This window comes from Mesoplodon mirus (genome assembly GCF_964341445.2).
Source record: "Mesoplodon mirus genome assembly, chromosome: 13".
In the NCBI taxonomy this organism is placed as follows: Eukaryota; Metazoa; Chordata; class Mammalia; order Artiodactyla; family Ziphiidae; genus Mesoplodon; species Mesoplodon mirus.
This window is the reverse complement of record NC_138989.1, coordinates 19,373,827-19,389,941: the sequence shown is the minus strand read 5'-3', so window position 1 is coordinate 19,389,941 and position 16,115 is coordinate 19,373,827. Positions and strand designations below refer to the sequence as shown.

General features: G+C 50.0%; 1 protein-coding gene across 4 annotated transcripts in view; it reads right to left on the bottom strand.

The window, feature by feature from the left end:
- Positions 1 to 15,570, bottom strand: part of SGSM1 (small G protein signaling modulator 1) — an 87,582-nt gene extending 72,012 nt beyond the window's left edge. For 3 of the 4 annotated variants that reach the window (XM_082640087.1, XM_082640084.1, XM_082640086.1), the window contains exons 1-2: positions 15,488 to 15,570; positions 15,347 to 15,390 (exon numbers count right to left, since the gene is read on the bottom strand). In XM_082640087.1, coding sequence (XP_082496213.1) covers positions 15,347 to 15,390; positions 15,488 to 15,506 — 63 coding nt within the window. In that variant the 5' untranslated portion in view covers positions 15,507 to 15,570. Of the gene's footprint in view, positions 1 to 10,593; positions 10,619 to 11,250; positions 11,320 to 15,346; positions 15,391 to 15,487 lie in introns of those variants that run through there. The other variant, XM_082640085.1, reaches the window with a different exon arrangement.
- Positions 15,571 to 16,115: the final 545 nt, after the last annotated feature.

Genomic DNA, 16,115 nt, shown 5'->3' with positions numbered 1-16,115 from the left:
CCAGGGGTCCCCTCCTCCTGGGAGCCTTCCTGGACTTTCCATACCCCAAGTGGGGATAAGCGTGCTTCTTCCACGTTCCGCTAACACCTGCCTTCCCATAACGTATCACATGAACCAAAACTGTCAAAACTGACTGCTCAGTCAGTCAACATTCACAGAGCGCCTCCTATGTGTGCGGCATTAGGTGGCAAGCAGATAGAGTCCCTATCCTCATGGAGGTCACAGTCCAGCAAGGTGGAAAGACATTAACTAAATCACACCAACGTGTAGATAATGACGAAGCGAGACCAGTTTTCTGCAGTGAAAGAACTTGGTTCTATGAGAACAAATAACAAGGAAACTGGGTGGGTGAGGAGGTCAGGGAGGGCTTCCTGCAGGAGGTGATGCTCAAGGTCTGAAGTACAAGTAGAAATGAACTTTCTGGGCTTCGGATTCACCAACTCTAAAGCATAGGGAAAAAACTTCCTCCTGCTACTGCCCCCACAGAGGTGCCCTGGAGCTCAAAGGAAGGAACAGATGTATGGACAGTGTGGCAGGGAAAAGCACTACATGGAAAGAGCTGGCGGCTCTGTATTTTTTAACTTGATATGGGCGAGGCACGCAGGAGGTGAGAGTTGGGAGGGGCTGGAACAGGGCTGAGGCCAATGGGTGGGGCGGGGGGGTGGAAAGGAATATTTTGGGAAGCTCCAAAGCACAGACACAGATGTGGGGGCTGGATGGGACTGCCTGGCAAGCTGTAACTATTCCCATGGTGTGGCTCCACCTGCCTTTCCTGCCAAATCCTGTCCCTTCCCAGTCACACGTGCATTCCTTCTGTGTGACCCACATGACTCCCACCACCTGACATTCGCTTCTGCAGTCCCCTCCACCTGACATCCCCACCCACTCTTACCTCCACCTCCAGCTCTGGAAAAACCACCCAGTGCTCCAGAACCAGATAACGTGACCTTCTTACTTCCTCCTGAGACCCCCTCGAGTTGATGTGATGCCCCCTCCCTTTCCCAGCTCCTAGAGTAACACCCACTGCACAGCCATGAGCACTGGACTCTGGAATCAAACTTCCAGAATTCATATCCCAGCTCATGCACGCATGATCTCGGGCAAATCATGTCCCTTCTCTAAGCCTCAGCATTTTCATCCATAAAATGGGTGCTATTCATCTTAGTGTTATATTAGTATTTGTATTAGATATTAGTATTGCCTCAAAGGCATAAGATAATACATTTTGCAGCAATATCTCTTGGATCTGTCTCTGAAGGCAAAAGAAATAAAAAAATAAACAAATGAGACCTAATTAAACTTAAAAGCTTTTGCACAGCAAGAGAAACCATCGACAAAACAAAAAGACAACCTACGGAATGGGAGAAAATATATGCAAATGATATGACCAATAAGGGGTTGATATCCAAAATATATATAAACACCTCAGACAACTCAATATAAAGCATTAAACACAATAGCAGCCACATAGTAGGTGCTTTATGCATTTGTTTTATGTAAGAACAACCGGCATTTATTTATAAAGTGCTCACTGTGTGCCTGGCACTGTGTTTAGGGGGTTTATCTCATCCAATCCTGTGGTAATTTGGAGAAATGGATACAATTAGCCTCCTGATTTTACAAACGAGGAAACTGAGGCTCAGTGAGATTAAATGACTTTCCAAGAGCACAATGTTTTCAAATGGCAGGGCAGGGATTCAAACCCATGACTACCTGCTCTGCACCAACCCTGGCACACAGTAGGTTCATTCATTCATTCAACAGACACCTATGGATGCTTCCCACAAGCTGGGTAGGAGCTTTACATATGTGAGCCCAAAGATTCACAATAATATAGGCGTCATTGCTACTATTCTCATTTTTCCAACGAAGCAGCAGACCTGCTAGGGACAAAGATCATCTGGCCTGTGAAGAGGCTGGGATCTGAATCAAGGTCTCCTGCTCCGGAGTCCCAAGTCACGGTGGGGACGCCAGCAGCCAGGTGGCCAACGCACCAGCTTCCTCAGCCCAGTGAAGCCCAATGTCACAGTCACAGCCAGGGTCCAGCAGCGCCTGCCAGCTCCACCTCTGCCCCAGCCATCATCTTTCATCACCCATCTCTCCCAGCTCGCCAGGCACCAACTAGCTCCCTCTCTCTGCCACACGTCGGTTCCCGAAGGAAAATCATAGTCACGAAAAGAATGTCCAAGCTGAAATGCTTATTACTAAATGAAAGAAGCCACTCTGAAAAGGCAACATATTGTATGACTCCAACTGTATGACATTCTGGAAAAAGCAAAACTATGGAGACAGTAAAAAGATCGGTGGTTGCCAGGGGTTGGGGGGAGAGAAGGATGAATCGGTAGAGCACAGAGGATTTTAGGGCAGTGGAACTGTTCTGTGTGGTGCTATAATGGTGGATACACGTCCTTATGCATTTGTCCAGACCCATAGCATGCACGTCACCAAGACTGAATCCTAGTGTAGCTATGAACTTGGGTTGATGATGTGTCAATGTAGGTTCCTCCATTGTAACAAATGTCCCATTCTGGTGGGGGGTCCATAGTGGGGAAGGCTGTGCATGTGTGGGGTGGGGAGTTTAAGGGAAATCTCTGTACTTTTCATTTAATTTTTACTGTGAACCTAAACTGCTCTTAAAAAATACAGTCTGTTTTTTAAAAAAAATGTCTTTACCTTACTCTGCCACTCATGGAGGATGTCGGCAGGGGTCCCAGCTTTTGGGCAAACAGGCTAAGAGTCTCCTTCCAAAGAGACTCCTCCATGCCTTCAGCCTGTGTGGTCTGCAGGGCCTCTGGGGCCTCGCAGAGCAGGGGTCTGAAGGTGTCTGGCACTAGGACCTCAGCAACCACCGGGAATAGATCGAAGCTTCCTTTTCGGGACTCTCTCTCGCCTGCAGTTCAGGACTGATCTGCCCCACCCTCATGCCCACATCCTTCCACCCTGCCCACCACATCCACGCAGGTAAGGAAGGCAAAGCCACAGGGGTGTCCTTCTGCAGTCCCATCTGTGTGACGGGAATGAGCAGATAAATAAATAAATGATGAAGTGGTGGCATGTGGATTTTCAGAGGGTTAGAAAAGCCCTCCCTCCGGTTCCTCACTCTTAAACGCCCTAAAGGTGGCTATGGGGCTTGCAGGAGAAGCAAATGCCTCTCCCGGGCTGCTGCCGGTCCGGCCCCAGTTAACAGTTTACTGACAGTGCTTGATTACTGTAGCTTTGTAGTATAGTCTGAAGTCAGGGAGCCTGATTCCTCCAGCTCCGTTTTTCGTTCTCAAGATTGCTTTGGCTATTCAGGGTCTTTTGTGTTTCCATACAAATTGTGAAATTTTTTGTTCTAGTTCTGTGAAAAATGCCAGTGGTAGTTTGATAGGGATTGCATTGAATCTGTAGATTGCTTTGGGTAGTAGAGTCATTTTCACAATGTTGATTCTTCCAATCCAGGAACATGGTATATCTCTCCATCTATTTGTATCATCTTTAATTTCTTTCATCAGTGTCTTATAATTTTCTGCATACAGGGCTTTTGTCTCCTTAGGTAGGTTTATTCCTAGATATTTTATTCTTTTTGTTGCAATGGAAATGGGAGTGTTTTCTTGATTTCACTTTCAGATTTTTCATCATTAGTGTACAGGAATGCCAGAGATTTCTGTGCCCAGAGATAAACCCACGCACATATGGTCACCTTATCTTTTTTTTTTTTCTTTACGGTACGCGGGGCTCTCACTGCTGTGGCCTCTCCCGTTGTGGAGCACAGGCTCCGGACGCGCAGGCTCAGCGGCCATGGCTCACGGGCCCAGCTGCTCCGCGGCACGTGGGATCTTCCCGGACCGGGGCACGAACCCGTGTCCCCTGCACCGGCAGATGGACTCTCAACCACTGCGCCACCAGGGAAGCCCTGGTCACCTTATCTTTGATAAAGGAGGCAGGAATGTACAGTGGAGAAAGGACAGCCTCTTCAATAAGTGGTGCTGGGAAAACTGGACAGGGACATGTAAAAGTATGAGATTAGATCACTCCCTAACACCATACACAAAAATAAGCTCAAAATGGATTAAAGACCTAAATGTAAGGCCAGAAACTATCAAACTCTTAGAAGAAAACATAGGCAGAACACTCTATGACATAAATCACAGCAAGATCCTTTTTGACCCCCCTCCTAGAGAAATGGAAATAAAACCAAAAATAAACAAATGGGACCTAATGAAACCTCAAAGCTTTTGCACAGCAAAGGAAACCATAAACAAGACCAAAAGACAACCCTCAGAATGGGAGAAAATATTTGCATATGAAGCAATGTGACAAAGGATTAATCTCCAAAATTTATAAGCAGCTCATGCAGCTCAATAGCAAAAAAACAAACAACCCAATCCAAAAATGGGCAGAAGACCTAAATAGACATTTTTCCAAAGAAGATATACAGACTGCCAACAAACACATGAAAGAATGCTCAACATCATTAGAGGAATGCAAATCAAAACTACAATGAGATATCATCTCACACCAGTCAGAATGGCCATCATCAAAAAATCTAGAAAAAATAAATGCTGGAGAGGGTGTGGAGAAAAGGGAACCCTCTTGCACTGCTGGTGGGAATGTGAATTGGTACAGCCACTATGGAGAACAGTATGGAGGTTCCTTAAAAAACTACAAATAGAACTACCATATGACCCAGCAATCCCACTACTGGGCATATACCCTGAGAAAACCACAATTCAAAAAGAGTCATGTACCAAAATGTTCATTGCAGCTCTAGCTCTATTTACAATAGCCTGGAGATGGAAACAACCTAAGTGTCCATCATCCGATGAATGGATAAAGAAGATGTGGCACATATATACAATGGAATATTACTCAGGCATAAAAAGGAACAAAATTGAGCAATTTGTAATGAGGTGGATAGACCTAGAGTCTGTCTTACAGAGTGAAGTAAGTCAGAAAGAGAAAGACAAATACTGTATGCTAACACATATATATGGAATTTAAGAAAAAAAATGTCATGAAGAACCTAGGGGTAAAACAGGAATAATGACACAGACCTACTTGAGAATGGACTTGAGGATATGGGGAAGGGGAAGGGGAAGCTGTGACAAAGGGAGAGAGAGGCATGGACATATATACACTACCAAATGTAAGGTAGATAGCTAGTGGGAAGCAGCCTCATAGCACAGGGAGATCAGATCGGTGCTTTGTGACCGCCTGGAGGGGTGGGATAGGGAGGGTGGGAGGGAGGGAGACGCAAGAGGGAAGGGATATGGGAACAGATGTATATGTATAACTGATTCACTTTGTTATAAAGCAGAAACTAACAAAAAAAATAAAAATTAAAAAAAAAAAAGTTTACTGACAGTGCTATAAATAGGCACCAGGCATTGTTTCCGAAGACTAGAAAGACCGGCCAGCCAGCTGGGCCTGGAAGGAGAGGTGTTCTGGGGCTGAGAATGGGGTTCTCACCCACAGGTCTGTCATCGCCACCCTGCACAGGTGCCCCAGACCCCTCGACAAGGAGTCTTCCCCAGTGCCTGATTCTAAGAGCATTCACCTGGGGACATCTTGGCCAAAAGGTCCCTCTGGCCAACACTCCTACAACCCAGCCACTGATGGACATGGAGAAGCCCTGAAGGCCATCCCCCGGCCGCCCCCCATCCCCAGGAAACAGGGCCTGCGTGTTTCACATCCTCAGCCCACGCCATGGACACCCGCCAGCTTTCTCCCGGGTGCTCTGCCTACTGCGTGTGGCGGCTCCCCTGGCAACATGCCCCGTTTCTGCAGACCCACGGGCCTCAAGGATAAGGAAGGCGCATACGGACTCCAGAGGGTCCCGAGATTCTCTGGAAGGCTGCCCAAAATTTGGGGGTCTGGGCGGCTGCAGCAAAGAAAGAAATGGAATTCCCAGATGGTTCACACTCAGGATGGACCAGAAGATGGACTAACCACCTCCAGCCAACCTTAAGAGGAAAAGTAGTGAGATAGTGTGTTTAAGGGCTGGGTTAGAATCCTGGTTTTTATGGGCTCTCCGACCTTGGGCAAGTCACTTCACTTGCTCTGTGCTTCAGTTTACTCATCTGTAAAATGGGATAATAAGTAGGACCTACCCCTATCTCTGAGGTAGGGGTAGGTCCTATTTATTAAGGAATTTTTTAAGATCAAATATGTTAATGGATATAAAGCACTTAGCACAACGTCTAGAACATGATAGAACTTTCTGGACATGCTCTATCCCTGTATTGTCCAATATGGTATCACTAGCCACATGGGGCTATTGAGCACTTGAAACGTGCCTAATGCCATTGAGGAACAGTATTTTAAATGTAATTTTACTTGATTTAAATGTAAATAGGTACACGTGACTAGTAGCCCACATTGGACAGTGCAGGTCTGGAATATAGTAGGTGCCCAATAAATGCTCATTATGATTATTATTAGAGATTGATATTATTATTAGAGGACTCACTGGGTTAGAAATTAGGAGACACCATTTCATTTCTGAGCACGTGGAGGTCGGGAAACTGTGCTGTATTCATCTTTGTATCCCAGCATCTTTCAGGATGTTTTGGTTTTTTTTTAACTCTGTGAAAGGTTTATTTAAAGCCACATTAAAGGACACCAACTGTATTAGGGTATTTGGGTTGTGGATCCTTTACAGGTCCTGAGGATAATGGAGGATACCCTCTCCATACAGCAAGTACAAAGTGTTTGTACAATTTCAGGGTTTTGCACACCCCAGAGTAAAAAATCTCTGCTCTAGCAGACACCTGCGCACAGCAGGTCCCCAGGCAGCACTTGGGATCACAGCCAGGCACGGCGCATCAGAGTGGCCACCTCTACTGTTAGGGGCTGAGCTCCAAATGCAGGACCCTCAGGCTGTGAAGGTGGATGTCTGTGGTTTGTTGGCCTAGTTACCATCTCCCTGTCTGGTCATTTTACCTTGACTCTCCTCTGGGTCCCCTCCTTTACTCTCACAGGGCTGACTCCACACTTCACCCCTTCAGGCTTGACCAATCAGAGCAATCCATCCCACAGCCATTGGCGCAAAAGGAGCACATGACCCAGGCTGGGTGGATGAGATCTAATTCTAAGACTTCTGCTAGAACCATGGGGAAGGAGAAGCTCTGTTTGTCTTGATGTCAAGCTGGCATATTGTTTCCTGAGAGCGGGCAACACTCTACGTCCCCATAGAGAGAAAGCATAAAGCTTACACAGACAAAAGCAGCATAGAGAGATGGAGAGAGATGGTCCTGATAACATCACTGGAACCCCTGGATACAGCTGTACATAAAGCTGGATCACTACAAACTTCCCAAACCCTTGAACCAACAGATCCATTTCTTAGCCTCTCTTTCCCTTTCTGCTTTATACTTATATATTTATTTATTGTTTTAACTAGTTTTTTTTAGCAAGTTATTATCCAACTTGAATTGGATGGGGCTGGCTAAAATGCCCTGCTTTGCAGCTGTGTGACCTTACTTAGTCTGGCTTCTTAACCTCTATGAGCTTCAATTTCCCCTTCAGTGAAGAGGAGCTGCTATCTGTACCTATTCACGGGAAGATTGCTTTGTGGATTAAACGAGACAGAGTAAAGCACTTAGAGTAGCGTTGAATAAATGGTAGTAGTAAAAGTGTCTTTATTTCTGAAAAAAAAAAGAAATGATAGCTGCTCTGTCTATTTCAACATAATTCACTAAATAACAATAATGAGAGGAGAATTCATCCAATGCCCCAAGTATCGCCAAGTCCCTTGATCTCTTGAGGCTTCAGTTATCTGATTTTTGTATGGGGTCTACGGCAATAGGACCTGTTAGTGTCCTTTACAAATGCCCAGAATCTGAGTTCCTTCAAGATTTTGTAAAGAAAAAGCACAAAAAAAACCTATTCATCTCCTATCTTCTTGTACTACTAAAAGAAAGAAAAATACGCTACCCCCATTGGAGTTCAGCCCTCCTAGCTGCCTCACCCGGGGGTTCACAGCAGCTAAGCAGCAGGGCCAGCAGGCTCACGAGGGTTTCTGACCTCCTGAGGCTGAGGGATTACCTCCACGGGGGCCAACGAGCAGTCAGACACAGAGGGAACCTCCAGCTGCCCACCCGAGGATGGCAATGCCATCAGTCTGGACTCAGCCTTGCAGACTCCTACTCAAGGGCTCAGTCCCGCTGGATCCCCTTCCTAGGCTACAGCACTGCTCCTGTGGCCCTGGCAACCCCCAGCCCGAGGCTTACCCAAGGAGAGCAAGACCCCATGCTGAGGGCATCTGCAAGTTCAACGTAACCAGAAAGGGCAGCAAAACGTCCTTCTGCAAACGAGTTCCATCTCACTCTTAACTGGGTGAGCCAAGCACTGTGCCTGGTCCCTCCACAAATACTGTCAAACACCCGTGTGATAGCATAAACGAGTGGTAGGTGATGCCCTGGCCATCTGATACACAAGGAAACTCAAGCCAGAGAGATTCCCACAGCTCCTAAATGGCAGGGCTGCAACCTGAACTCAAGGCTGTCTGGTTCCAAAGCTTGGCCTTACCCCTAACTCCACACTCTCGTCATAGCTTATAACCACATTGGTTTTGGCTCCAGACTGCAGAGCAGGGTCCTGGAGCCAGACCCCCGAGCTGTACCACTTACAGTCTCCACGACCTCAGGGGTGTTACTTGCCATCTCTGTGCCTCAATATCCTTCTCTATTAGGGAGAATGTTTTATCCACTCCACGGGGCACTGAGATACTTAAATGAAGTCATTCATATAAAATGCTCAGTAAATGCTGTTTAAAAGAACTTGATCCCATTAGAATGGCTTGAGTCGAGCCCTTGTTTTCCTTGAGTGAAGGCTCCCCAAAAGTCTTATCAGCTACTGAGTATAATAAGTCTTAAATACAGACCTGGCAAATTCAGAGTAGAGAAAACACAGGAGAGACTTGGCTCTTGTAAAGAGATGCCAGTCAAATTAGATGGCTCGATGTCCTTAGAATACCTGAGCCGTCCGACCTTGTCCACTTAGAAAGCAGGAGAATGAGACAGGGAGAAGGGACCCGCTAGGAGGCCACAGGTCATTAGGGGCAGAGTTGGGACAAGGACCCAGGTGTCCTCATCTCCCATCCTGGGGTCTGCAGCCAACAACTGTGGGCCCAACTGGGTGACAGAAATGCACTTTCCCACCTGCCAACCGGCAGCAAAAGCTACCACCCTCTCGCAGAGCCCCTCAGGAGGTTACTGCAGGGGGCACCCAGCCAGACTTCACGGGAGACAAAGCTAAGCAGGAAAGCCAGAGTCCCTCCTGCCACCCCCGTCACATCGATCCCAAGCCCACCACTATCCAAAGCGCCCGGAAGCCGCATTGCCGGAGATACAAAAAAAGCATCAAACCAGACTATGTGCGGATATAGCTGCATTATTCATGAGAACTTCTGCCGTTTTAAGCTCGAAAACACGACACACACCAACTGATTTGAGTCAATCCTACAAGCATCAGAGAGCCCCAAAATATCCCACCCAGTATTCCTGCTTTTGTTCATTCGATCAGCAAGCGTTTTCGGAACCTCCACTTGGCCCAGCAGAGGAGTGTGGGGCTGTGATTTCCAGCCCAAGAATGGAAAGCCCGGAAAGAACTAGATAGAAGTTTCCTCTCTTGCCTAATGACTTTGTATCCTCATTTGTCCCCTCCATGTATTGCCTGCCTGCAGCCACACATAGGTGAACTCACATTCCCCCCATGCTCAACATCCCCCCATGGCTCCCATCTCACTCAGAGTAAAAGCCAAAGCTTCCGAGGGCCACAGGCCCTGCACGATGGGCCTCCTGCTCCTTCTCTGACTTCATCTCCTCCTCCTTCATTCTTTTTCCCTTTGCTCCAGCCTCGCTGGCCTCCTCGCTATTCACTGCTCCCCACTCAAGGGCTTTGTATATGCTGTTCCCTCTGTCAGGGACACCCTTCCCACAGATGTCTGCCAAGGAAACAATGTCACCCTGTCAGAAAGGCCATCCCAGAGTGCCCCCTCTGGAGCGCACTTCTCACCACTCTCCACCACCTTTCCTGCTTTATTTTCCTCATAGCTCCTGTCACTATATTTATTGTGTTATCTATCTGTCCCACAACTAGACTGTAAGCTTCACGAGAGCACATGAGCAGGGATGTTGCTTTGTTCACTTCTCAATCTGCAGTTCCTACAACAGCGCCTGGCACCTAGTAGATGCTCAATAAATATTTGTGGAAAGAAAGAGAGGAAGTTTTCTTCTAAGAGTTGGCAGAAAGGGTCTGTCCTGGCCCCTGCTGCCAAATGAAACTTCCTGAAGTACAACTCCAAGCAAGACCTCCCCTGTTCATAAATCTTCTAGAGCTCCCCACTATCTGATGGAGCAAAGGCTGCTACCTGGCATCCACAGCCCTGCACAAGCTGGGGCTAATGGACCTTTCCTGACTCATCTCCTTCCCCTACACACATCTGACCCCCAAGCCTGCTTCCGGGGACTCTGCCATAGCTTGTAGCTCCCTACCTCTGCCCTCTGTGAATCAGGGGCCACGAGGCCACCCTTCAGATCCTGACAATGTGGGATTTGAATCCTGGCTTCTCCACAGGCTGGCTGTGCAACCTTAAAGCGAGCTGCTTACCGTCTCTGTGCCTCCAGGTCCTCTTCTATAAAGTGAAGGAGATGGTTATTCTCCCTCTTAGGGTTGCCTTTCAGAGTAAAGGAGGTGGCATGTGGGGACCAATCAGCAAAGTAGTGCTGTTCTGAGCTGGACACTTCCTTGTGATGGGGGCTGTCCTGTGCTTTGCAGGATGCTGAGCAGCATCCCTGGTCTCTTCCCACTAGATGCCAGTAGCACCCCCAGCTATGACAGCCAAAAATGTCTCCAGATGTTGCCAAATGTCCCCTGGGGTAGGGCTGCCAGATTTAGTAATACATACTCATTCTAAAAAACTGTTTGTTGTTTGTCTGAAATTCGAATTTAACTGTGTGACCTGTATGTTATCTGGCAATCCGACCTGGGTGGCAAAATTGTGCCCCCTTCTTCACTAAGAGCCACCGGGTTAGACTGACACCACCACAGGGTCCTAGTACTAATATCAGTCATTTCCCTCTTGATTTCCTCCAACCTTCTCAACACGTCCCACCCACCTCCCCTCTCATGATCCCCCACTCAGGAGCTGGGAGGCTGAGTCCCCAGACAAGCCCAGCTCAGCCACCGTGATGACGGCTCCCCAGGACAGCCCTCACACCAGCTCCAGTGTGCAGAGCTAAACGTAGCTCCCTCTCTAGCACCCACCTCATCCCCCTGCCTCTTTCCCAGGGTCTCTCCTCCGGCCCACAAGCCCCTGCCTTCTCCCCTCCAATTAAGAGGCCTCCCAGGCCCAGCCCCAAGGCAGGAAAACAAGGCAGTTAGTCACTCTGCTTCCGTTATCAACACGTGTCACGTGGCTGGCTCCTTTAGTGGCAGTCGTCATGGCAACGGGAAGCCAGTCCCTGAGGCTCTGGGAACCAAAACAAAATTAAGGGGTGGAGGCGGGGAGGGAAAAGGCGGGGAGGGAAAAGGAGGGGAGGGCTAATCGAGCCAGGAAGGAGCCAGGATAGAGTCGGTTGGATTTAACTGGAGGAAATTATGATGAGGCCACGCTGTCCCCAGCTTTCCCTGGGTGGCGCTGGGGAGACAGAAAAAAAAAAAGAATCCTGTCCTGGAGAAGCTCAGACTAACATGGTGGGTGTTTTCACATGGTTTACCCTGATGGGTAATTTTCACCCCCATTATGAATAAACTGAAACCCAGATACGTGTGAAGGTAAAGACAGATGCTTGTCCAAGTTGTACAATTGATAAGCAATGAGTTTCGGCCCCACCCTCTTCTTCCATATTCCTCATGTCCTCCCCACTCCTTTCCTCTTGCTTTTAGGACAGGACCACATGCTCTGCCCCCTCTGCATGTGGCACCATTCTCCTTTCTCTCTGCACTCCAGCCACTTCCTAGTCCTTCCATTCCTTGTCTGTAGTGCTCCCTCCAGCCACAAAGTCTTTGCATGTGCAGTTCCCTCTGCCAGGAATGGTTTTCCTCTGTCTCTTGCTACCTCATACCTTCACCTAAAAAGCCTACTTATCCTTCACACATCTTCTTAAACATCACTTCCTCCGGGAAGCCCTCCTGAGCCACCTGTATGCAGTTATATGTTCTTGTGATGCCAAGTGCTTCTACTTCAGACCTCAGTGCACAGCCTGCAATCATCCTTTTAATTACATTCTGATGTCTGTCAGGGTCTGTCCACCATACTGGAATGTCAGCCCCCAGAGGGCAGGGCCTCTCTTGTTCACTGTGGGAGCCACAGAGCCCAGCTGAGTCAGCACTAGATGGAATTTCCAGCCCCACAGTCTCTACTAGCCTTTGTAGCTTCAGTGGCTCAGACAAAGTTTGCAGACCTGCCTGGCTTATCTACAGAAACTGACTGTTAAGCTGCCCCTTCCAGAAAGAAGGATGGGAGGGGCCTCTGGGCGAGGCTGTGACAGGCAGGGATGTGGTTCTGAACCCAGAGGGTGGAGAGAAGGAAGACCTCAATCAATTCCCAGTTTTCTAAGCAAAGAGCCCCCCTTCCCCATCCCATTGGAGATGCTCTCCAAAGGGGTAGGCAGAGGAAGGAAAGGAGAGAGGAGATCTGCTTTGGGGGGCATGGATTTGTCACCACGTCCTTGGGGGCACCCATGCTGAACAGGGGGCTCACAGACAGAAGACTGTTCCCCGTCACTGGTTCTGTGCCCTTGAAACATCGCTTACTCTCTCTGGGCCAGGTTTCTCATCTGTACGATGGAAATTATACCACCCACACATGCTGAGATTGTGGCACTGTGTAGATGTGGATGCGCATGTTTGTGACTTAGGGGGTAAGAGAGCCTGGCTCTGACACCAGACAGGCCTGGGGGATAACTCCCTTCTGGGTTGTGTGCTCTTGAGGAATTCACTCCTCCTCTCTGAGCCTCAGTTTCCTTGTCTGAAAATGGGAACAACCTCACTCACTTCATAAAATTACTGTGCACACAGGATATGGCACAGAGTAGCCCCCAGTAAGTGGAAGCACTAATTACTAAAACGATGTGCCCCACGGAATGCAAAATTTAGAAACAGCCATCAACTTGCAACTATAAGTCTTGCCTTCTGATTGCAGATCGGGGTCAATGGGCACTCGAGGTCCTTTGCCGAAACTTGCAAGGTTCTGCCTCTGCACCCCGCCCCCTCCGGCTCCCACCCAGGCATCAAGCAGGATGCCAAGAGGTCCCTCTGACCAGGAGATGGCCTCAGCCTCGAGCCAGGCAGAAAGCTCATCCCAAGCCCCAAACTCAGTTGCTCCCAGGAGAGAGAATGCAGCCCCAGACCGCTGGCCGCCAGGGGGAAAGTCCCCCACAGCCTGGCCAATAACCCAAACTAGACTGACATGGATGGGACCTCCAGGGACACTGAACCAATGCTTCCTCCTCCAGATATGGAAACTGTGTCCCTGAGAGGGGAAGGAACTCGTCCAGGGCATCGAGGGAGCTGGTAGCAGAGCTGGGTTCAGGGTCCCAGCTGGAGGCCTGCCCAGAGCCGGGAAGCACTCCCTCCAAGATGTTCACAAGCTCTTCTGCCTGTAGGTCTCCTCCCCCAACCTCTCGATGAACCAGTCAAGCATTTCCTTAAAAACACAGCCACTCCAGGTGAAAACATCTGGGGAGCACATATTATACCTAGGTTTAATTAAACAATGAACAAAAAAATTGTAGGTTTTTAACCTGAAGGGTTTTGGGCGGGAGGTCTATACACACCTCTCCCCGAAACAATCATAATATGTAGGTTTTGATGGAAAGAGGGTCTAGACAGAGCTTTCTTCAGGTCCCCACAGGGGTCTCTAAGAGGCCTGAGCTGAAAAGTTCTGGGCCTTTCTGAGGGATTCCATGTAGCCTGTATGTCTCCTTATTCAGAAACGCTAGAATGTGCAGTCAGCCTGGAGCTGATTCTTTTAGCAACCATGGGACATGCCACACACAGAGACATACGCACAGACACACGCCCACGCCCCCCAAGCGGGGAGGGGCAGCAACAGGTTCCAGCCTCCAGGCCGCCCTCGGTGGTATCTGCCACCGTGCGGGGAGGGGCTTCTTGGTGGACAGCACTGTTACCAGATACTGACACCCTCAACATACACAGAGGCACAGGATCAGGTCAGCCCCCAAGGTCTGTGGCCATTCCTGGTCTAGGGCTGAGCACTCAGGATGCAGATGTGAGGCAGGCTCAGCAGCAATGGGGTCCCACGTGGAGGGACGCGGAGTGACATGAGGAGGGCGATGCACACACAGACACACACACACATGGTCACAGCTCACTCATGCACACACAGACTCATGCATCCCATGTCACATGCACACACACAGTCACAACCTCACTCATTCACAGAGATTCCCACATCACACAGATACACATCATAATCACAAAAACAGATAAACACACAGACACACGGATGCATGTACACACAGAGATACACTTAGATATCTCCAGGCAGATGCACACATGTTCTCAGATACACATACTCACAGCTACATGTCCTCACCCACACAGACATGTGCATGCACGTACACACACAAAAAAACACACGCAGTCCAGGTATCTAAATGCTTCCCCAGGCACCCATCACTATAGATTCTCCCACTCTCCGAGAAGTCATGAACTATTAACTCTAAGGCTAGACTGGGCTCCCGTCTAACCCCAGGGAGAGTGAAGGGGCAGGGGGGCAGCTGAACCCTGACGAATTCTCACCGTCGGTCGAGGGTGGGGTGGGGTGGGGGTCAGGGGCCCCTGCCTGCCAGGGGAGCATGCGCACATGCCTCAAATGGAGGAACCCACTGACCTGGGACTCTCAGGGAGGGAGTCCCCTGGCTCCTGGGGGTGGCTCCAAGGAATGAGAATTTCGGGGAGGGGGTAGGTGGGGGGCTTTATTTCCCCGTAGTGAATTCCTCCCCTTTCCCGAAGTCTGGTGCTCCTGCTGCAGTCCCATCCGGCCCGCCCCCGACAACATGCCCTGTCAGCACCCCCAGGTGCTTTTCTCACCTTGGCGAGACCCACCAACCTGCTCTTCCACAAGAGGGGGTCCTACTCAGACACATCCAGGTGTGCCGCCACCTGGAGGGCCCTCACTCAGCAGCCGTCCCTGCACACAGCGCAAAAACACCCAGGGCCCCCCACCAATAATCCCACCCCCAAGCTCACCCGCTTCTAGCCCCGTGGGGTCAGCACCCACGCAGGGTAGCTCCACACCCCAGGAGGCCACCGCTCCTTTGCACACGCTTTCCGGGCTGGCTGCGGTGGCTCCCTGCCCTGGGAGTCGCGCCCCCCGCCCCCGCCCGGCACTTACCTCCTTCTTGACGGTGCGCAGCAACCTCTGCCGGGTCTCCGCCTCTGTGGGGTGACACGGGGGAACTGCCGCTTAGCCGAGGGCTGGGGGCCGCGGCTCGGGGCTGCCCTCCCGCCGCCCCCGCGCCCCGCGTCCCCTTACCCGCCAGCCCCGAAGCCATGGCTGCGCGCACTGCGATCCGAGTGCGGCCGGCGGCGGTGGCTCCTAGGGGCTTCTCCCGGCTGCTGCGGCCGCGGCGGGGCGGGGCGAGCGCCGAGTGACGGTCAAGGCGCCAGACGTCAGGCATGGCCGCGGCTGCCCCACCCTCCGGAGAGCCACGCTGGGCCGCCCAGGCCCTAGCTGAGGCTCCGCGCGGCCCGACACACACACTCACCCCCGCGCATCCCGCGCACCCCGCGCCTGGACCTCCCTCCCGAGGGACCGCCTCCCCCCATGCCCACCCGCCTCTATGGGGCCGGGAAGAACAGCATCATTTATTCAATGTCTGCTGTGTGCCAGGCTCGGAAGTGGCGGGAGACGGTGGGGCTACTATCGACACTCTACTAGCTTCGGTTTTCTCATCTTTAAAGTGGGTATATGATTACCTCATGGGAATAATATGCGACTTAAATGAAGTACTGAATGTAAAGCGCTTAAAACACACCTAGGAAAAAAAGGCCAGCAACCATAAAAGACAGCTGTGCTCCTACTATTACTGTTGTTTGTTGTTGTTATTACAGGCATACCTCGTTTTATTCTGCTTTGCTTGTTTTTCATTTTAAAAACTTTA